The 23,834-nt window shown below is 28.2% G+C and overlaps 2 protein-coding genes across 3 annotated transcripts; both read right to left on the reverse strand.

Moving 5' to 3' along the window:
- Nucleotides 1-16,049: 16,049 nt before the first annotated feature.
- LOC111297194 (putative 4-hydroxy-4-methyl-2-oxoglutarate aldolase 2) lies at nucleotides 16,050-17,943 on the reverse strand. 2 transcript variants are annotated; one of them, XM_022891830.2, is made up of 2 exons: nucleotides 17,785-17,943; nucleotides 16,050-16,831 (listed from the first exon to the last, which is right to left on the reverse strand). In XM_022891830.2, exon 2 carries the CDS (start codon nucleotides 16,816-16,818, stop codon nucleotides 16,318-16,320), a length of 501 nt encoding a protein of 166 aa, XP_022747565.1. In that variant the 5' UTR covers nucleotides 16,819-16,831; nucleotides 17,785-17,943; the 3' UTR covers nucleotides 16,050-16,317. The 2 variants fall into 2 exon arrangements, with proteins under 2 accessions (XP_022747565.1, XP_089625318.1); XM_089769192.1 differs by lacking the exon at nucleotides 17,785-17,943 and adding an exon at nucleotides 17,588-17,652.
- A 2,251-nt stretch (nucleotides 17,944-20,194) lies between these two features.
- On the reverse strand, nucleotides 20,195-23,663 carry LOC111296897 (isopentenyl-diphosphate Delta-isomerase II-like). Its single transcript, XM_089769193.1, has 5 exons — nucleotides 23,456-23,663; nucleotides 23,290-23,381; nucleotides 22,732-22,749; nucleotides 22,408-22,610; nucleotides 20,195-22,166 (listed from the first exon to the last, which is right to left on the reverse strand). Exons 2-5 carry the CDS (start codon nucleotides 23,304-23,306, stop codon nucleotides 21,913-21,915), a joined length of 492 nt encoding a protein of 163 aa, XP_089625319.1. The 5' UTR covers nucleotides 23,307-23,381; nucleotides 23,456-23,663; the 3' UTR covers nucleotides 20,195-21,912.
- Between the last annotated feature and the right edge of the window lie 171 nt (nucleotides 23,664-23,834).

Consider the following 23,834-nt stretch of genomic DNA (forward strand, 5'->3'; position numbering starts at 1 on the left):
GGATGTCCAATCAAAATGTCGAAATGCTTTATTAAAAAAGCCCATGGCCCATATGGATAAAGTAGTACAAAATTAAATAAAACCACTTTCTCTATTTTTTTTAACATATTTTCTCTATTTATTTTGTCCATTTAATAATTTTTATAAACCAAATATTGAAAATTTTTTTGTACATAATTATCTTTTATAATTTAATTTAATTTAGTAAAAATTAAGTACAGTGATATATTTTAGGAAAATTTTCTAAAAAAGTCTAGATTTCTTTTCTGTTTTCTTGAAGTTTTTTTATTATTTTTTGTATTATTTAATACCAAGACAAATACCTAAAAAAGAAAGAGTTAGAGGGTCTAATTTAATGAAAATGTTATCAAATTAGGCCTTTAATAATCCATAACAAATAATTAAAACTATCTTATAACTTTTGTTATTTTAATTTGTTCAACACATCTTTAATGTCATAAAAGATTTTGAAGGATAAATTTGAAAAAAAAAAAAACTAAATCTTCTCTAAAAGCCTCTTCATTTTTTTTTGATTTAATTGTTGTTTAAATAAATCAATATTGAAGCTATCCAGAAGCTTTTGGAGATAAATGCTTGTGAAAAATTAAAAAAAAAAAGGAATAACAAAATAGAGAAATGACGTAAAAGGGACAAAATTACCAACCAACGTCAACAAAAGCTATAATTGGCATTGAAGGATTAAACTATGAAGCAGGGATACGGGGACAGATAGAGATAAGATGGGCAGGTCTCTGATGCAAATAGAGATTCAAACAAATATATCAATATTCGATAAGAAACAATGTGTCTTTGAAGTTTGCCTCAATGAAGATTGCATCTCTCAAGTGTCATTTTCAAATTTGTGATTTTTTTTTATTTTGTTCTTTTTAATTAATTAGATAGGTAATATAAGGTTTTTTATTGTCTTTTTTGGTTAAATGAAGAGTGATCAAGAATTGAAATAGATGTGGTGTGTGCTTGAGGTTATATAAGTCAATACAATGGTAGGATTGAAGTATAGAGAAGCTTATCTTTGCAAATTGAAATTAGGTATGTGTTTTCTCTCGATATTTGGTTCTTAATTTTGTTTTATCTAGTTGTTTGTTTTGGTTTACATGATAACATATTTGGGTAATGTGTTTATTTTAGCTTTGGATGATTAAAATCGAAGGCATATGGTTACATTGTATCTTTTAGGTAGAGTAACCTAGGTACATGAATGCATTTTCACATAGCAAATATGTAAAGCTATTCGAAATCGTGGATACCAATTCTCTGGTTTGTAGTATAATATTTAGCGTTATTCTTCGATGCACTTATAATTCTACAAAGTCAAAAAATAAGTTTCATCCATAGAAAAGCCATTAAAGGGCAGAGGCAAGATAACTCCTTGGTTTTTGCTTTAGCATATGACTAGGTAATATAAAGCTCATATTGATTTTTATGGCTAGATGTTACTTTATATGTTTGGATTGATTATTTTTTCTATGTACAATGATTAGACAATAGATTAGTATCACTAGTATGTCTTCGACAACACATAAAAGTTAAAAATCAGTAGAATGGAAAATTTGGAAAAAAAAAAAAGCCATACTATAATTACTCAAATAATGGAAGGAGGATAAGCATTAACATGATCATTGTTAAAGAAAACCAAGGAAGTGCATGTGAGGAAAAACCATTTCTTTTTCGAGGACTTCCCAATCCTTGCAAAAGTTTAACACAAACTTATAAAATAATTTTAGATAAGCTATTCTAATAATTGAATTAAAGAAGTATTTAAAAAATTGTTTTGTTTAGTGAATAAAATGTGTCAGAGAGAACCTTAAGCTAAATTTTAGATTTAAATACTATAAGACATGACTTTTTTATATATGACATTCTAGAAATGTAACTAATTGTATTATGCTCCATTGAGATTGTGAATTGTACCTCAATTTATTTGCTTTTGACTATTTTTTCCATTTTAAAAGTTAACATTTAATAAAGGTTGCTATTGTCTATTCAAATATTGAGCATGTCAATAAATCAAAGTTTTTACTCTTTTGGCCATTTTTAGTTGTTAAATTTTATGATATTGTGTGTTTAAGTCTGCAAAATGCTACTTAACTATTATTCTATAGGAGTTGAACCATTGAATACATAATTTACTTTGTAAAAAATTTTAACATAATATTGATTCAACATTTTTTGTGATCTTTTCAATGACAATCCCTTTATGATTTATTGATTCCAATTTGCTTACTGATTTGTTACACAAAATTATAGTTGTAAGACAGTTTTTTAAAATTGTTCTTTGCAGCAACATAATTTTGTTGGTTCATTCTTTTAATTGGAATTCAATGATGTCTTTTGATCTTAGTGAGAGTTCATTGGTTTGGAAGAAATCATCTATTCTAATTTAATTTAGATATATATACTATGATAATTAATTGTCATTATGTATAGAAATCACAAAATTATTGTTTGTCTTTGAATATGTCAAGGCATCCAAGATTTTAAACAATTTATAATCAAATGAAGTTAAACTTTATAATATTTTTTCATGAATAATATTTTTTCAGGTAGAATAATTTTGACATAAAAACACAGACTTGACAAAAAAAGTATTGATGAACTTGTTAGATAATAAGATAAAAGGTAAACTAGAAATAAAATTTTGTATGTCTTCAATTCTTTTCTGCCCTTATTATTTTTATGTTTATTTAAGAATTTGCACTTTATTTTTCATAATTGGTAAGTTAATCTATTTTTTAATTATTGTTGATATAGTTAATTATTTATGTATGATTAGTGAAAATTTATACATTTTCTGTTAATATTTCTTAAAAAAAGTTATGTTTGCTTGTTTTTCACTTAAAGTTTATTAACTTCAATAATTAAATCCCATAGCGAAGCACGAGTCTTCTTCTTAAAGACTAAATTTGCTTTCATTCTTCTTTTGTTTGCAAATGCCTTAATTCTTTGTAGTGTTTACCTTATTTAGCCCACTTTATTGGCCTTTTTTTTTTGTTTGCAGGAGGAGATTGAGAAATTTTTCTCATTGGACATCCTTCTCTCAACCAAAATTTCTTAAAACTTTCATCTACTAAAGTTCATTATTGTTATTGTCATCCACAGTCGTGAAACACCATCTGTTTTCATCCTCTCAAATAATCCCTCCATGTATGTTATAACTCTATGAACACTGTAGCCTTAATACTTTTGTAATTCTTTGTTTGATTCCCTCTGTATGAAGCTCTATTGTGAGGTGCAATTCTTAAACTTCTAATGTTAAAAATTGTTTATGTTTTCTTTATTTTTTCATTATATTTCACTGCATAATTAATTAATTGTAGCATGAGGTTGTCTAATGAATTAGATGCCATGTATCCTAAAAGAGCAAAATTAGTAGTTGCTATTATCTTAGGCCTAGGAGTGAGTGAAAGCCTTATGGTTGTAATTCTTGTGATTGGGTTGTGTATTGTTTAGGGCCATCTTTATAGCAATGAAAAAGAAATGAACAAATATATAGCAAACATGATGCCAATTATTACCACTTTTCAGCTTCTTGTATGGGAATCAAACTATTCTTTTGGATTAGGTATTCAAACTTTTCTTGCATTCATTTTATTTTTTTAATTAAACGTAGATAAAGCACAACTAACAATACAAGTTGAAATCATCTTTTCTCCAATCATTTGACCTTTCATTTTCTATTATTATATCTTTCATGTTTTGTATTGGGTTGGATGTTGAACCTTGATATGAACATAATTGATGGCTCGATGCAGTTAATTTTGAGAGCTCTATCTGTTTTCTAAGCTCTTTCCTATTACATTTATATTTTTTTTTCTAAGATTATTTCTTAATAGCTTATCAAATACTAATCTTGACTATTGGCAATTTTTTTTTATCAAAACATTGGTTTTATCAATATTGGTTTCAATTATTGTTAATATTGGTTTTATCAAAACATGTGTGAGTGGTAAGGTTTCTATTTAGAAAAAGAACTAGGAATAAATGGAAAAAATTTTATGTGTAGTTGTTCTATGTTTGTTGATGAAATTTTGGCTTCATGGATTTGGTAAAACTTTGCCTTAACTAATTGATATTTAGTCCCTTTATGATTTTTTTTTTTTTGAGAATTTGTAGGTAGAAAACATAAGCAAGAAAAAAAATGATAAAAAGAGCTACCGAGTTTATCTTAGATGCATTGTCATTGAGCTTTAATCTTCTTGCTAGGTGCTGCATAAAAAATGCTTAGGCTCAATTATTTTTTGTTCATTTTTTCTTTTCATTTGAATCTTTGTCTTTATTAGGTATAATATTTAATTTTTTTTAATTTGATAATAGACATATTTAAGTATTGGAAAGTGTTTTTAAGTTTTTTTTTTAATGTAATTATAAAAAATTTATATAAAGTGCCAAATGATATTCATTGCCTTAGAGTACAATACTTATATAGGGGATATGGGTATTAAAGGACATTTAAAGAAATTGAAATTTGCAAGGACAATCTTTAAACATGTGAATAGTAGAGCTAATGAGCCTTTGGTGTAGCAGCATCATAGTACTGGCATCTTGATGGCATTTGAAGGGTTGCCAACTTTCGAGGCATAATCCCCTCCCCAAATCAAGTAAGCTTATGTAATTTATTATAGAAAATGGAATTGAGTGGAGTTAGAGGTAAATTAAGAACTTAAAAAAATATCAAATAATAGAAAGACATATGACATATGACTCAATAAAGATTAGTATGAATGCATGCCAATACTCTATTATGTTATTATTTCTCAAAGATGAATCAAAATATCTTTTTTCTTTAAATGAATAAATCCTAAAATTGTAAGCCTATGATGTCTTGGAAAAAAATTAAATATACATCTCTCATGTATTAAAAGTTCCGTAACAAAAAAAAAATTGTAAATTAACTTTTTATTTTGTAAAGGAAATCTTAATAATGCATGGACATGTTCCCTTAATAACTATTTTTGTCTAATTATGATTCATGAAGTTGTTTCTATAAAAATATGATATGTATATTTTGCAAATTTTGATCAATTCAATAAATTTATGTATTATATCTTATTTTTCTTTTATACATAAAATTTTAAATTAACTTTATTTTGATTATTTATTTCTTAGTATACTATTTTTTCAATTAAATAAAAATTTTATATAATTCAAATTTTCAATTATACTAAATAAAAAAACTATAGCGAAGCACGGGCATCATGCTACTAATAATAATAATATGGATGGTGAAGTGACTTAAAAATAATGATTAAAAATAAAGAATTTGCAAAATCAAATAAACAAATTACTTGAGCATTTTAGATATATGTTTTAAATGGTTAATAATACTCGCACTATACCCGCATTTTGTCGCTGATCAATTGCAAATTAAAGATTATCAATGCTTGTTAAAAAGAATAAAAGGATGAAATAAAGCCAAGAGATAAAATATTTCCTAATGTAAATTATAAAGGAGTCAATTAAATATTAAGACATATTTTATACATATTTGAAATTTAAAAAAAAAAAAACAAAAGTTAAGTTATGATATGCTAAGAATAAAAAAATAATTCATAAAAATTCAATATTTTATTGAAAATTGAATACTCAACAAAAAAATTAAGAAACTCATAACTTTGCATAAATATAATCTATTAAAAAATATATAATATAATATAGGCAACTAAAAAATTTTGAAGTACATAAACATTAGCATGCTATAAACTTAATACAAGCGGAGAGTGCTCAAGATTTACTGTTTTTAGTGTTCCTTTCGTATGGACAAACCTTGAGAGAAGCCTTAAAATGTAAAGCTCAAAGAGCATAGCTTTGTACCTTCCAGTAGGAGCTGAAATAACTATGTTTACATCATTTTGCAAAGAATTAAAGTACCTGTAAACATAATAAATAAAAATAAAAAATTCAACCATTTGGAATATGAACTTGTTTCAGGTACAAAGATAAAAAAATTCTAATAAATTATAGTTATAAACACTTATAAATGAAGCTAAAATCCATAAAATCTTACTGCAAAATACTTGACATGCAAAATTTCCAAGTTAATATATAGTTACCTGAATCTAAAAATTGAATGGAAAGGTTTTGGCAAATTAAATGCAGATTTCATTGAATATGAATCTATAATCAAACTAAAATTAAGACTGGCAAATCTAAACTTTTTGACTAAAAAAAAAATAAAACCAATTAAAAATGGAGGTTTCATTTATTTTCTAAAAAATGATTTTTGAAAAATATTTACATTTTCTGAATTAAAAGGGGTTTTCTATTGTTTGGATGAGTCAATGAAAAATATTTTTCGTTGTTTGATTATTTTTTGAAAAATCTGTTTTTTTAAATAATATTAATATAACTATTAAAATATTAAAAATAATTTATTATTAAAATATATTGAAATTGTTTATTATTAAAATTATTAATATTAAAAAAATTATATGTTAATAATAATATTTAATATTAAAATATTATGTTAATATAAAAAATACTTAAAATAAAACTATTTATTATTCTTTATATTATTTATTAATATATTAATATATTATTTATTAATAATATTTATTAATATATTGTATTAATAGTATATTATTTATTAATAATATATTATTTATTCATATATTATTATAATATTTATTAATTAAATTAATAATATTTATTATGTTATTTATTAATATAATATTATATATTATAATATTATAATATTATTTCCTAATATTATTTATTAATATATTATAATATTATTTATTAATATACTATTATTCATTTATCAATATAATATTATTTATTAATATAATATTATTTATAAGTAAAATTATGCTCAAAAGTATTAATAAGTAGTTATACCTATAGACAATTCTTTTTTAAAAAATGTATTTCTCTTTTCAAATCTATAAAACAATTTCAAATTATTACTAATTTGAAGTACAAATCAATATTAAGAAGAATATCAAGAGAAAATCAAATACAACAAGAATTTTTGCACTTTTCTCACACTAAGATCATCTTTAATGCTTGATGAAGATGATAGATAGAAGCAATAAGTTTTTTTTACTCTAAATTGTTCCAAATATGATAGGAGACCTTCCTTTATATGTTGAGAATGGAAGATAGCCATTGCTTACATTAATTGTTTGAAGCCACTGTAAAATTTTAAATAAAAATAGCTATTGCAAGCATTCTGGGCATGAGGGAATTGATCTCTTCTTAGCGGGATCGATTGGGTTAGTTAAAATTTGAACAAATTCATGCATGAAAAACCATAACCAATTGATCCATACATGCTAACAATCAATCCCTTTTTTAGGTGATCGATCCCTTAGTTTGGGTGATCGATCTCTTTTCAAATTCTAGAACAAACCTTTTATTTTGTGTAAAAAAACAATTGATTCTTTCATGAGGGGATCAATTATGTCTTTAAAAACTTAGAACCAATCGATCTATATAATGAGGGGATTGATTGGTTTTCATGAAATTTGCACGAAAATCTTTTCTAGCAAAAAAATCAATCGATTCCTTTAAGGGGAGATCATTCCCTTCTATGTTACTTTGCCCAATTTTATTTTTAAACTTTGCTAGATGAATTCGAACATATTTTTAACTGGAATAAAATCTAACAAAGTATTCAAATTAAGTTCAAATCATTTAACTTCAATTTTAGCAAAATTTGTTTTGTCATTTCAAAATGTTTTGTCAATTTAAAACTAACAATCTCCTCATTTTTAATAGGACAAAACCAATAGTTAAAAATTTGCTTTGAAAACATTTTTCTCTTTAAAAAAAAGCTCCCTCTAAATTTAAGCAAGATTAATAAAATTAAAAAGGCTAATTTTTCATTATGAACATAACAAATATATAAGGTAGAGGTCTCCTAAGCAATTAAAAATTTATCAACTAGTAACATAGCAATTTAGCAACAACTTTTCTCTAACAAATTTCAACAACTTTTCACTAGCAAATTTTCACAATACACAAACTAAATTCTTCCTATTTTTGTCATAGCAAAATGTATCAAGGATAAGGTAACAATATTATAACCAATACTATAACTAATTTAAGATCAATTTGCTCAATCAATTCAAGGCAACTACATTATACTCAACACAAGGCCAATATCATTGAATGTCAATATTATAGCTCAACATAGCATTAGAATATCAAGAATCAGAATAACCATAATAACACCTCCATAGCAACAAGATCATGTACAATAAACTTTGAATCTTAAAACCACACAAGTAAAGAAAAGTTCATTCCATTATATGCAAAGTACCAAAGTTGATGCTACAATCTTAAAGAAAATTAAGAACTTAAAAAAAATTAAAAAAATATGCAGGAAAAAACATTTAGGCTTAGCTCAAAGGATAAATTAAGGTGAAGGACGATAAGGAGAAAAATGATGAAAATGCTACTCCATTTGCTCTTGTACAGTCCAAATTTGTCTAATGTCAGTCATAACTTGTTGAACTTCTGAAACCATCTCATTTTGGGTTAATTCTATGTTTTTTAATCTAGAGTTCATATCCATAACCAATAAGTGTAAATTGTTCATTTGAGTCATAAAAATTTACAAAACTCATTGGGTATCAAATGGTGGACTAGAAGGACTTTCTTAGAAAATATCTTATGAAACTTCTTGTAGAATATCTTGAACCTTATGCTTTTTTTCATACTCAACTTCAACTTCAAGTTCAATTTTCTTAATCCATAGCCCAGCATCATTTTGAGTATATCACATACTATGAAGTGTATGAACTCTAATAATATTAGCAAGATCGGATAAAATTTCTCTATCACTTTTAATATTGATACCTACCCTCTTAAGTAGACTGCTAATGTTTATTCCATATATCAAAGTGTAGTCTTTATTTGGAACAAACCTCATCATATCATTAAAAATGAGTGCACAAGATTGAGTTTCTCTTTATGTTGATCTCATACACTTACCAATAATCTTACTTCCTAATGATAGAGTATTTGATTTCAAATGGTGTTAACACATGTGTGATGATAAGATGAAGCAATCTATCATACATGCTCAACCTAAAAGCCTGAGTTTAAGCAACATTCAAATCATCATTCTAAAAAATATCTTAGGCCAACCAAGCATATTATGCCTAGTATTTGTGTCTCCATTATCTTCTAACATGAAAGTTTCAGCAAGCAAGTTCTTATCCACAATTATTTCCTTATCCATCACAAATGTCCTAAATTTATCAACATAATATCTATTCTCATGTCTATCAATTTCAATATAATTTGCATTACTATAAAATACCCTTACTAGATTCTCAAAAACAATACCATCCTTGCTAAAATAGTTCATCTAACGAAATTTTCAAAAGCATGTAAATATGAAAATCCAATGGATTAAAGGAAATTAAAATTGATTACCCTTCCTTACTTGACATTTTTATGAGCAAAATGAGTCTCATATTTCTCTTTTGTTGTAGAATTTTTGAAATTTTGATTAAAAGAAGGCTTGATTGAAAAACTAGAAGCTTCCCTTGGTGGATTTCTCCTTGTAGCAAGAGGGGATCATGTTTTCGATGCCATGAAAATAATGAAATACTGAAAATAGGTAAGCTTATGTGAAATTAATGAAGAAATTTATAGATGTAGGTGATAAGTAGTATTATATTTTGAGAGAGGCAAGAAAATTAAGTGAATGAGGTAGTTTCAATGGAGGCACAAAAAGGGATCAAATTTTAGAGAGAGAAATATAAGTGAAGATTTTTGTCTGATTTGAATAATTTTTGAAAAGGATTTTGCAAAAAGTCAAATAGATATGAAAAAATTTACAAAAGATTTTGGTTGAAAGTGATCAATTTTGAGAGAAAATGAAGCATGAAGTGTTAGCTTTTAATTGATAAAATATTTTGAAATGACCAAACAAAAATTTGTTAAAGTTAAATTAAAATGATTTGAACTTAATTTGAATACTTTTTCAGCTTTTAATCCAGTCAAAAATATGTTCAAATTCATCTAGCATGATTTAAAAATAAAATTAGGCAAAGTAGCATAAAAGGGATTGATCTCCCATCAAGGGGATCAATTGATTTTTTTGGCCAGAAAAGATTTTCCTGTAAATTTCATGAAAACCAATTGATCCCCTCCTTATATAGATTGATTCGTTCTAGCTTTTAAAGACAAAATCAATCCTTTCATGAAGAGATCGATTGGTTTTTTACACAGAATGAAAAGTTTATTTTAGAATTTGAAAAGGGATCAATCACCTAAACTAGGGGACCGATCACGTAAAAAAAGGATCGATTGGTACTAAATATGGATTGATTGGTTTTGCCTTCTTATGCAAAAATCTACTTGCATTTTTGTTAGCCCAATTGATCCTCCCTAAGAGGGGATTAATCCCTCCATGACTAGAATGCTTGCAATAATTATTTTTGTTTGAAATTTTACAGAAACTCCAAATAATTAATGCAAACAATGGCTATCTTCCACTCTCAACATATAAGTGAAGGTTTCCCATTATATTTGAAGGAACTTATAGCCAAGAAAACTTATTACTTCTGTCTACCATTTTCATAAAGCATTAAAGAGCATATTAGTGTGAGAAAAGTGCAAAAATTCTTATTGTACATGATTTTCTCTTGATATTTTTTTAATCTTGATTTGTACTTAGAATTAGCAAACACCTAACCTTAGAAAGGTTCTTTGAGTTTGTAAAACACTTTAAAAACTTGTATTGTGAGATTATGAGCTTAAGGATGAAGAAAAGTTTTAAAAGATTATGTTGTTAATTGAATAGAGCTTTGAACAGCTAGGTTATAACTTTCAACACATAGTGGATTGAATTCTTTGGAAAGTGAGGCTAGAGGAGAAGATGTAGATGCCTAAAGAAAGTGTCGAACCTTGGTAGATTTGGTGTTTGATTTTTTATCTCTATCTTTTACTTTTAAGATTATTAGTACTCATTTTTGTTATGTTTACTTGCTTTAAAAAATTAATTTATGAATTTTGTACTTGTTGGATATTGAATTTTTAAAAATTTATTATCAATCAATTCACCCATTTTTTATTTAATTTAAGTCTTTAAGCTAACAATTAGTATCAGAGCTAGTACTCTATTTTGTAGGTCTAACAACCTAAGAGTGATCTTGAAAATGGCTCAAAAAGGTATGGTGATCAATGTGGAACAACCATCCTCAAGCTACAACAAATATAGTGGGCAACAAGAAATGTGTTTCATAAAAAATGAAACAATTTCTATGTCTCTTGGAGGTGAAGGCTATTCAATTGGAAGACCTCCTATTTTTATTGGCAACAATTACTCGTATTAAAAAACTATAATGAAATTATTTATTTAAGCTAATGACTATAAAGTTTGAAGGGTCATTGTAAATAATCTTCAAATTTTAATAAAGATGACAGATGGTAGAAAGGTGGTTAAGTAAGAAAATGAATGGGATGCCAATGATATGTAGATGGCTCAATTCAATGCCAAAGTAATGCATACACTCTTTTATGTATTAGGGTCAAGTGAGTGCAATAGAGTTTTTTTATGTGAAAATGCAAAAAATATTTAAGACAAGTTGGCAATAACTCATGAAAGTACTAATCAAGTGAAAAAAATCAAAATTGACATGCTTACTCATAATTATGAGCTATTCAAGAAGAAATCAAAAGAAATCATTAGTGAAATGTAAAATCACTTCACCTATATCATTAATGATTTGAAGGCATTTGAAAGACTTACTCAAATATTAAGATGGTGAAGAAAATTCTAAATAATCTACCAAAAAGTTAAAAACCTAAAGTGACAGCTATTGAAGAGTCTAAAGATCCTCACACAGTCTCTTTAGATAAACTTATGGGCTTTCTCCTTACCTATGAGATGAAGCTTAAAAGAGGATAAGAATTAATCAAGAAAGGTGATATTGCTCTTAAATCAACCTTTCAAGAAGATGAAAAAAAAATTGAACAAGATGAGGTTATTGAAGATGAAAAAATAGCCATGTTTGTGGAATGGTTCAAGAAGTTCATGAAGATGAATAAGTTTTTAAATAGAAGAAGACCATAAAAGAAAATGATAAAAAGAGAACCAAGTACAAAAGAAAAAGATAAATTGTTTGCTATGAATGTAACAAACTGGATAATATCAAATTTGATTGTCCTTTATGGAAGAAGCAAAACATAATAAAGTTAAAGAAGAAAGTAATGGTTGTAATATAGAGTGATAGTGACTTGTTCAATGATAAATCAAATGAGAAAAAAAGTAGCTAACCTATGTCTTATGGCTCTTGATGAGCCAAAGGTAATTCTAATCCAAATGATTTAAGTTCATACACATTTGATGAATTGCAAGATGCTTTTGATGAATTAGCTATAGAATTTGAAAGCATGAACATGAAATATAAGAAAATGATTTTAAAGTTGAAAGTAGAGAATGAGCTCTTGATTAAAGCAAATAATGACTTAGAAAAGGAAATTGAGTTTTTAAAATTGAATGTTAATAATTTGACTAAGAAAAATGAGAATTTGCATAACTCATTTTTTAGATTTTATGTAGGATATAAAAAGCTCAATGACATGCTTGAAATATAAAAATCATTCTTTGATAATGATGGATTAAGCTATAATAGTGGTGACAAAGAGACTCATTTAAAAAATTTCCTCATTAAGCCAAATGATTCATCTAGCACATGTACATGTTGTCATAAATTGTGTCATTCTATACAATATTATTCCTTGAAAAAAGTTATTTATGGAGGTAAACTCATTAGGAGTGTATGGATTCCAAAAAGAGCTAGCACATCTTAAGATGAGATTACTAGGATGAAGTGAATTACAAAATGTACAAGAATTATAAGTACTAACACTCAAGGGCCCAAAAAAGTTTAGGTACCCAAAATAAAATTTTGATTATGTTCTTGTAGGTGGATGAGCATTGCTACAAGATAAATTCAAGCAAGAATAATCCATGGTACCTTGATAGTGGATACTTAAAACACATGATTGGAGACAAGGCCCAATTCAAGGATTTAAAGGCTAAAAGTAGAAGAGATGTTACATTTGGAGACAACTCCAAAGGTAAAATTGAAAGGGTTAACTCCATTGGTAACAATTCTTCTACTACTATTAAAAATATTTTACTTGTAAAAGACTCAAGCATAATTTACTTAGTATCAGTCAATTGTGTAACAAAAGACTTAGAGTTGTATTTGAATCCATGTGCTATGAAATGATTGATATCAAGACTAACAAACTTGTTTTTATTGGACATCATCAAGGAAATGTTTATATGGTGATTTGGATGATCTATCTTTTAAAAATGTTTGTTTTATAGCTTAAAAAGAAAATGAAAGTTGGATTTGGGATAGAAGACTTAGACATACAAATATGCATGTAATTTCAAAACTTTCTCAAAATGATTTGGTTGTTGGTTTACCAAAATTGAAATATGAAAATGACAAGATTTGTGATGCATGTGCTCAAGGAAAACATAGTAAAATATCTTTGAAACCTAAGAATTGTATTTCAACTATTAGACCTCTTCAACTACTTTATATTAATCTTTTTGGTCCTACTAGGACAATGAGCCTTGGTGGAAAAGAATATGGTTTAATGTTAATTTGAGTGATTCTAGCATTATGCTTCATCTAGATCATGAAAGTGTTAGAGTGGTTTTGATTTCTTTGAATCATTCTAAAGATTTCTTGGTAAATATTTTTTGATGATAAGTTTTTTTTTTTTTTGGCTTTATTGGTTGATTAATTGGAAATTAAAAAAATAGTGTAAGTTGTAATATTTATTTTAGCTATGAAATTGTTACCATGATTGCTTGACGTGTATGTTTTCATTGTAATCAAAGCAGTTAATTTATTTTTTGAGTTTGATGTTACATGTAAATAGTTATGACATGCCTGTTATGGGGATACATAAAATATGAATGTTATCAATTGACTTTCAACCTCTCATGTTATCTTTGTAACAGATATTAGTTTGTTTTTACATGCCTTGCTTATATCTGAGTGAAAGCTAGAGTATTGGGAAAATGATTGTCCTTTTGAATTGAGAAAGTCCAATTATCCTTCCAATGAAAATAATTTTTACTTGCTTTGTCATGAAGATACCTATCATATAAATGTTATCACTTGACTTTCAACCTCTTCTGTAGTTTTAAAAGCTTTTCTCTATAACAAATTTCAAGCTTCTTTTGTACATGTCTTGCCATTAACTAGCATTTTTATGGTATTCTCTTGTCATATGACCATTTACATAGTTTAGGCTTAATTGATTTAAATTTAATTTTCTTTTTCAAATTAGAAAAAATAAAGTTTTTTATTTGGGATTCTTTAATAAATAGAGTATTGAGGTCAAAATTTGGGTTGCTATTTACAACTTTTGAGCAACTTTGGTTGCTAGGTAAAAAGTTGCTTGACATAGAATGGGGTTATAATGCTTTGAATGAAAGGTATCCGAATCCGAAATCCAAATGTTGAAGTCACTATGGTTTGCAAATAACTTCAAACAGTTCAACATATCATAATGACTGGCACACCAATTCAGAACAAGCTTAATGAACTATGTTTATTATTTGTTTTTGTTTTCCAATTGGGTGTTTTGTATTTGAGGTAAAGTTTTGAGTCCTTGCATCTATTGGTGGATATGCCAATGCTTCACCATTTCAAGTATCCATAGCCAATAGGTTCATCTTTGTATCTCTAAAAACTTTAATTGGTTTTAAGAAAGCTGAAAGATGTGGAACCTTTTGTCATTTTGAGTTTCTTCATGTTAAAATCTTTGATTTTTTTCTTTATAAATGATTTCTAAATTTTAAATTATATATTGTGCATCCTTACTGACTCAATCATGCCTTATCTTCTTTGGCACATGCAAGCTAAAGCTAATGTGAATGCCTAACTGCCTAAAAAAAAGGCCAATAATTATTTGTCAGCTTTTAATCAGATTCACTTCACTTCAATTGATTGTTTCACATAATATTCTTTTCAGCAAGCACCAAAGAACGAAAGGCATTAGACATTTTTAAGGATACATGTGCAGCAATGGCTTCAACATGAGAAACCTCGAACTGAACTACGATAATTGGTGTATTTATATTTATTTTGTATTTAATACATGTAAAACATAAAAATTATTATATTATAATTCTTATTAATAAATTAAACACAAGCACTGTTTTTGGCTTTTCCAAATTGTAAGATTTTTGTTAAAATTTTTAAACCATATTATTTTTGTATATTTTTTATATCATTTTTTATTATTTTATTTTATTACATTTAAACTTATCAGGTCTACTTAAAGCTTGACTTGTTTTTTCTGTTTTGATGTCAAAACCTCAACCAGAGGTCTACTTAAAGCTTAACATGTTTTGTATGTCAAAACCTCGAAGCTGTTGTTTAGTTGGATAGCTAAGAATACAGCAGAGCTTGATATTAATACACCCGGCAGTACGTGAACCTCACACTGGTTTTGAAAATGTGTTGAGTGGCCATGAATTTGTCTTTCCTCCTAGATAGCCGTTCTCATTTGCATTTTATTTCTTTCATCTTATCTTCTAGTTTCTAAAATTTCTACTGCATTTTTTTTTATATATAATGGGATTCTCATGTGCATGTGCCTAAAGTTCTGTATTCAATCACTTAAAAGAACGTGAATCCTTCTTTTGCAGTCCTTCTCTCAATGTAAGTGTCATACATATTGAGGTGATTTATCATCCCCATCAAATTAGTCTAATGCTTATATCACCAATCTACCAGGCAAGAAAAAAAAAAACAATTGAAAAGGTAATATCTTCTAGCATTTTTCGTACATCCAAAGCCATCATAGTTAAATGTTGAGCTTATTCTTAGTATTATACCTGATGCAGGTCATTCACTTGACTTAAGGAAATTTTGGCCACCTTTTTTCCTTGCAACCACAAGTATCAAAAAACATTTCCAAGCATCCCGATAGATCAACCTACTAAGAAATTATTCTAAGCTACACGGTATATGGTTTCATAATGCTCGTTCTTGAATCAGATATCTTCTCATTTAAGCGATGTTTAGAGCCAAAAATGGATTGAAATGATTAACTATCCTCATTTACCAAAAAAGTTATTACAGATTGTCACATCTTGCCGATGCACAATGATATCACAAGTAGCATTTGACTGATAGACAAAGAGATCAACATACTATCATAGTCACAAATTAATAGTACATTACACAACTTTGTCCAATGTTCAAAATCTGATCTCAGAAGCAGACTGAATAAAAAGGCATACACAACTTACCAGCGTGGAAAGGCATCATGCAGATTCAATCTTGACGTAGAAAAAGGCACTCAAACAGATAACTCCATTTTAGAGATCAGGATACCATCAGTGTCCGCATAAAGCCACTCCCCATCACAAATTCTAGTCCCAGCAATGGTTATTGGAACATTTTTCTCCCCAATTCCTTTCTTATTGGCCTTCATTGGATGAGAATTGAGAGCTCTCACCCCAATGTCACAACCATTTATCTCATCAACATCCCTTACGCAGCCGTTAACCACTATTCCAGCCCATCCATTATTTTGAGCTTGAACTACAGGATTGCCCCCAAGTATGGCACACCTTAAGCTACCACCCCCATCTACAACCAGAACTCTGCCATTACCCTTCTCCTCAAGAAACTCACGAATCAAAACATTGTCTTCAAATACTTTAAGTGTAACTATTGGTCCAGAGAAGACTGGGCGACGGCCATATATCTGGAATATTGGTTGGAGAGCCCGAAGTTCACCGCTAACAATTAGCTGTGGATTTGCATCACAGACTTCAGCAGTTGTAACCAAAGCCATTTATTACAGACACCTTCAAGGCAAGGCAAGAATTGAAAAGCATTCAGAGTCAGAAATGAAGATATAATCACATTTTTCTTAGAAAGAAAAATAACTATGAAATACAAATGACAGAAAATAAGCCCAAAACCTGTGTTGCATGCCCAGCACAAGAATTTGTAGCCTATTGATTTCTTGACATTTATCTAAAATAAAAATTATCCTAAGATCAACATGATACTTCCTACCAGGTCCAAAAGAGCTCTCATCCACACATCGCCTTTACCAGTATCAAAAGGACATGATGACACGGTGGGAATCCCTTCCCACTAGCCATCCAGATGAAGCACATATCAATCAATTTAGATTGGAAGCGTCAAAAAGATGAAACCACGAATGTCAATTATAAACATTTAACAGAGGAACGAAGGTGATTTTTTTGAACAACCAAGTCTTAGTCATCCACATAAAGGATAAACAAGAATAGCTGACTGATACCCAACTTCTACAGTCACTGCAATTAGAAAGTTTTAAAAGATCTATGGCGAAAAACGAGATGCAGAAACACCGAAATCCAGCAAATCAAAAACCAAACCCATCTTCACATAACTAAATGGGGGAAGAACACAGCAAGACCACCAACAAATGCTGGGAAAGAAAATTGAAGCAGTAAAAAACAGATCTTAAGAACCAATATTTGGAACAAAATATATGAAAACAATTCAAATATTAGAAAACCCATTACAATTTAATAACTTAAAATTCTTAATCAAACCTTATAATCTCTAACCTTTTGCTTTCCGAAAACAATTGTTCAACAAATTTATACATGCTAAAAAATTAAAAATTTTAATCAGATCAAATAACCCAATTGAAAAGATTGAGTATTTTTTATATTAATTAAGATTAAATCAATACAATAAAAACATATTTGCATTCAAAATCAGATAACTAAAAATGGGAAAAATCAAAGGGCTAAGATTTTACCTGTCAAAGAATGAATCAAAGAGGATGCAAAGTGAAAGTTGACAGAGAGAGAGAGAGAGACAAAGAGAGTTCGTGGCTTTAAGGAAGGAAAGAGAACCTAAAGTTTGGCTGTTAAAGCGCGTGGGTGTTCTCTTTTTTCTGAATAATGTTCTCGATTTCCACTCACCAATGATGGGAGAGGAGATGGTGACCTGACAGACGTTGCTTTTCTACTGGCCGCACTCCCAATGGCATTCACATCATGACGCACCACGTCAGTTGTTCTTTTATTTTTTCTTTTTTTGAGATAAATAATCAAATAAACCATTATTATGGTTCAATTTTTATTTTTTTTATAATTTAATTTTGTTAAATTTTATTCCTTTTGATTTTATTAATTTTTAATACAAAGAATTGAAATATTGCACAAAATATATTGTTAATGCAAGTGGAAAAATTTTTTGTCAATTTTTTTTTATTTTTGTTTGAAATTTAAAAAAAAATATATAGTGAAAACTTTATTGAAATTAAAATATAATGTAAAATTTTAATATTGATGTCTGATATCAACAAACTGGAATTAATCTCTTTTTAAGAAAAACTTAATTTCAAAAAATTAAATAATCAAAAATATAAAATTTTTAATATTTAATTTTTTAAATTAATTATATAATTAATATCACGCAACATGTAAGATGAAATGACAATGTTATATGCTGAATGTCAAATAACATGTCGTGCCATTTCAGTAAATTATTTGCTTTTTGTTGATTGATTGAAAACTTAAATTTCATAAAGGTTTGATTAAATTGTAATTTTTTATAATTAAATGATTAAAATAAAAAAAATCACTTAAAACTAAATGGTTAAACATTTAATTTGCCCTATTTATTATTAAAATTTTATAACATTCCTTTTATTAAAAAGAGACAATAAGACTTCATTTTTGGATACTGAAGAAAAGATAACGAGAGAAAATTGGATTTTTTTTTACATGGATCGCTTTTTATTTTAAAATTATTAATTTGAAAGTTAAAATCAATATGATTAGATGATGTGAGATTCAATTAGTAAAATTGATTGCATTAAAATTTTAATGATTTATCATTTTTTTAGTGTGTTTTATAGTTAATATTTACTTGTTTCTTGAGAAATCAGACAAAAATATTTATAATCGCATAAATATTCAATGTATAGATAAAAATTGACATTTTTAAACTTATTTTTATATGTATTTTGATGCAAAAAAGCTATGAATGGCCAAAATTAATGTGCATATGTTCGAATACATTACATGAATGATTTTCCTACTTTTTCCTTTATAATTTTCTTAGTTTATTTGAGCTTATTTGAACTTTAATTCAAGATCTAATCTTCAGATTTTTCATGAAAAAATATTATTTTTAGGTCACTATTGCTTTGTTATATTTATGGTACTTTTACATGTGCTAATTTGGTAACTATTACATTGGTATGGTTTTGAAGTCATTTTTGAGCTAAAACTTTCTTGAATTTTTAATGAACAAATTCACAACTAAATTCCTCATTTGGCTGGAATTTAAAAAAGGAAGTTGGTTACATTTGACGCCTAAAATGAGAGTAAAGGAATCAATCCCAATAATTTGATGCATTGGTGATGATCAACGATGATTGACAACAATTCTCATGTTCAAAGAGAAAGCAAATGGGTAACTGCTTAGTTGACAATTTGGAGGCTTCTAATTGGATATAACTATGACTTTTTGGAGCTTACAAGATAAAAAAAAAAAAAAGCTTGAAATAAAGTGAAAAGAAGCAAACAAAGAAAATAAAGGAGCTTGAAGGATGACTTGGATGACTCTAGAAGATGCGGCATCTTAGTTCATATTTTCATGTAATTTTAGTAACTGAACCACCTCACTTTTAGCTTATAAATAGAAAGGTTGGCAGGCCATTTAAAGAGACTTTGCCAGATTTTTTCATTTTTTACTCTTTTGCATTTTACTTTCTTTTCTTTCCAAACAATTTTCTTCTTATTCTTTTAGAGGGTTGTTTAAGAGAAAATTGCTTTAATTTTTGAGCAAAATTTACTTTTCTTGTCTTTATTTTACATGCACTTTAAAATTCTTTTAATAAAAAGTTCAAGTTTTTTAAGATTTTCTGTTCAATTTTATGCAAATTTCATTGAATCTCAAATATATTTGGTTGATTTGTGATTGAACAACTTGCGATTTTCTATTGGATCTCATTCAAATCTTGCGAGTTTTAATCCATATATTTTTCCTATGGATTCTCAATTCATACCTTTATAAATTTGGAAAAGATCACACTCAAATTTATTCTATGAATTTTCACAAAATTCCAAAAGACTTCGGTTAGATCTAGTAGCAAAGTTGAAACTTGACTAAGTGACAGCACTTGAAGATTCTCCACTCCTAGTTAGGTGATCGGTCCACTCTTTTTCTATTTTGCACTTCTTAATTTATATGTTTTCTTGCTTAGATTCATTTGCTTGCCTTTGATTTTATGAATTTCAATACTATTTGGATGATTTTTCAGTACCTATTCTGCTTTTTCTCTTAATTGCATGCAGTTTTAAATCAAGTTCATTGAGCTTGCTTTTTATTATTTCTTGCAATTTCTTTGTTGATTTAGATAGTAATCTTGTAGATTTAGTTTACGTTAGCTCAATTCCAATTCATTTGATTCGTAAAAGTATAGATCTAATTTTTTCTCTCAAGTTTTAGCTTTTCTAGTTTGAAAATTAGTTTCGATTTTACTTGTTTTGTTGAATTTTGCGATTTTGCTTTTCTAATTGCACTTTAATTGTGTTTTTGTATTTTTTTTCATTTATTGATTTTACAATTTAAAAGTTGTTTGGATCAAGTTTTAGTAAATTTCTAGAATTTTTCATTGTTGGAAGTTAAAAAATAGTTAAGGTAGTTATTTTTGGTTATTGTTTCTTTGTTATTGTTTAATTGTTAATTAAGCTTGTTATTTTCGCTTTCTTAGATTAGATTTATATTCATAGCATTTTAGGTTCAAGTTAAAGCATGTTAGATACTGTTTTAATAAATTTTCCAAGTAAGCTTTCTTTGTTTTTTCAATGATGTACTTTCGATTATATGCTTTGTTTGCTTTTGGGTTGCTTTACTTGTTCATGCTAGCTTACTATTATATACCTCTTTTGATTACATCAACTTTAAATTGAGTGTGAAAATAATAGGTAGTTAGACTAAGCTTTTTTAATTAATTTCTATGAAATAATATTTTAATTTTTTATTACTATTATTATTTGAACAATCTTTGTGTTTGCAGAAATTTTGCAATAAAAAACCATCAATAAATATAATTTTTATTTGTTTTAAAACCCTTATCAAAGCATTCTAGGATATGTAGCTTGGCAGATTGCAAATATGGAATGTTGTAGTGTAGCAGGTAGATAAATGTTTTTTTTTTTCCTTTTTTCACAAAGGAAATAAGAGAAAGAATTATAGGTATTATGATTTGAATTTCAAACCAGCTGAATATTATTTTTTTAAAAATAAATACATCAAATAATTTAATTAAACCTCAAATACAGCAAAATGCTTGTTGTTTTGCACTGCAATTACAACTTCATAACTGTGGTTACTAATTTCAATCAAAGGAATGGGTGTGGCCAAAATGAAAGTAGTTATAAGCTAATGTGTCAAAATATGAAATTGGGCAATTAAAAATATTTCAAATATCATAGCCTTTCTAACCAATCTATCTTTATAACACTTTTTTACTACACTTTGATTTCAAACAGTTTGTTTAGTTGTGTTTGGGAATTAAACTTGAAACAAAGGAATTGGGCATGTTTTCTTTATTCCAATCTCAGTACATACCCAAACTTTCATTCCAAGCTACGGTTTCTTTCACAATTTAACAAAGAGAGGTGGCTCTGGCCATGTCAATCAAGAAATAAGGTTTTTATTGAATTCAAATTTAAATCACATGCCCTGCTAGTTTCAAGATTTGACTCACAATTTAGCAACATGTAATACTGTCAGGTGGGTAAAAACATGATCTAACAACATCAAGAAACCAGCATTTTTATAACTATATGTTTCAAACCTGCTTTTATTCGGATAAACTTACCTGTAGTACAATCGTCAAGCTTTGGTAATATGCATTGTTTTTTCTCTAAGTCAACTTGTGAATGGTTTCCGTTTCACTTGCCTCCTTAAGGGTCCCTTTCTCCACATGATCCCACCACTTGAACAAGAAGTTATCCGCAACAAGTCTGAACCAAGGCGACAGTTTCAAACCTTCCTCATCGGCATCAGCTTTGCGCAATAACATTTTCAGTTGATCACAGTTCACGTATTGAACATCCGCTATCTCGTCAGGATTTGGATGAACGTTAACATCTCGGACAATCAATAGGAGGTAATCAACTGCAACATAATAAATGCACAAGGCAACAATTTAGGAGACAGGAATAGCAGTAAGTGATAGGTTCATGCAATATCCAACAAACCAGGCCAAGAAATAGATATCAGACAATATCTATAACACCGGCCATTGAAATGTATGATTTGTAAATTATAATAACTTTCCCTTGAATGTAGATTTCAAACTTTTTGCAAATATTCAAAAATAATGCTGAAATTTATGCAAACAAATTGGAATTATTACGTTCATGCTCGCCCCACTTGCCATCAGAAGGTGCCTTGCAGAGCATGCGACTCTGCGGGATGAACTGATTAACATGAACATCTTCAGCAGGAATACCCAGCTCATCCAAAAGCTTCCTTCGTGCAGCATTCCTCACCCCTCGTAAGCATATAATAAGAAAAGGAAATAGGAAAATATCATCAGCACCGGTAACTGAGAAAATCCTGTAATAAATTGAGACAGGTGTAAAAGTTTTATGCCAAGAAAATTCTCCACAATAAGCTCGGATTCACGGAACAAAGGATGGCTGCAACAGGTGTTTGTCCATACAAGAGGAAACGTTACCTTTGTTGCAGATCGTTGCTGCCAAAAACCAGACAAAAAAGGCATGTGAACAAAACTTTCCACAACACCTATTTACAAAGCATAACTATGGGCATACGCTATGATTAATATGATAACAAGTACATATTTTGAATTGGCACAAACAAGAAGAAAATATAATGCCACATCATTCAAAGTTGATACATGCAACATATTCAATGCCGCATCCGATACCAAAAAAGAATGAAGATTGGAGGGACAACATCCTGCTCTCCCGCTTCTGTTTTTTTCTTTTTTCCTCCTTTTTTTATATCAACCATTCCATATAATTAAAAGCGACGGATCTTACAGAAGTCAACTTCATAGGGGCTCAGCCTGTCCAACTTACAAATGATAAAAAAGGGCAGAGATTTTGACATCAAAATCTTAATTTCCAATAAATGCAAATGATAAGGAAAATGAGGTGAATAAATATGGTCAATGATATAACTTGTTTGTTTCATTTGTCATAATAATGCCAAAGTTTGAAAATAATAACAAATCTAAATGTCTCAACTACCGATGTTCTTATCATGTTACCTGAAGGAGCAACTCATATTTTGTGTTGAACAAAAATACACCGAATGCTCTATTCAACATATTTCCGGTTAGAATCTTTTCCCACAAATGACCTGTAAATTTTCAAACCAATGTTAAAAGTGAAGAAATGAAGTAGACAGGCTAAAGACAATCAGATTTCACTTACATTCTTATAGATTTCACTTCATTCTTATAGAGAGCAGCATGTGGGGAACTGATAGCTAAAGCTAATGGCCTTTAATTCCCATAACGCAAACATAAAGCAGAACTATAAGATCCAAAGCCAGGCCAGTGATTCAAGCTTTTCTTTGGTCTTCACTTCTTAAATGCCAAACAGAATAAAGGAGCCACATGCACATGGAATGCTTCTTTCTTATAGCCTAATGAAGAAGCTAGCTCGCTGATTTTATAGAAGAAAAAGTTCTTGTTAAATATTGGTGTTAAAGAGTTTTCTTTTTTTTAATTGATAAAGACAAATTAAGAAGCAACAAATAATTCCTTCTTCATCAGGCTCTGTATAGCCAGGATTTTGCAATATAATAAAC

Source organism: Durio zibethinus, chromosome 12 (assembly GCF_047325235.1).
Source record: "Durio zibethinus cultivar Kanyao isolate XHJ-2024 chromosome 12, ASM4732523v1, whole genome shotgun sequence".
NCBI classification, from domain to species: Eukaryota; Viridiplantae; Streptophyta; class Magnoliopsida; order Malvales; family Malvaceae; genus Durio; species Durio zibethinus.

Excerpts from the sequence above, each read along its gene's own strand:
- LOC111296897 (XM_089769193.1), bottom strand. Across the intron at positions 22,167-22,407 it reads CAAGTGGGGCGAGCATGAAC|TTGATTACCTCCTATTGATT; the intron begins GTAATAATTCCA and ends ATTATGTTGCAG.
- LOC111297194 (XM_022891830.2), bottom strand. The coding sequence starts at position 16,818 with ATGGCTTTGGTTACAACTGCTGAAGTCTGTGATGCAAATCCACAGCTA.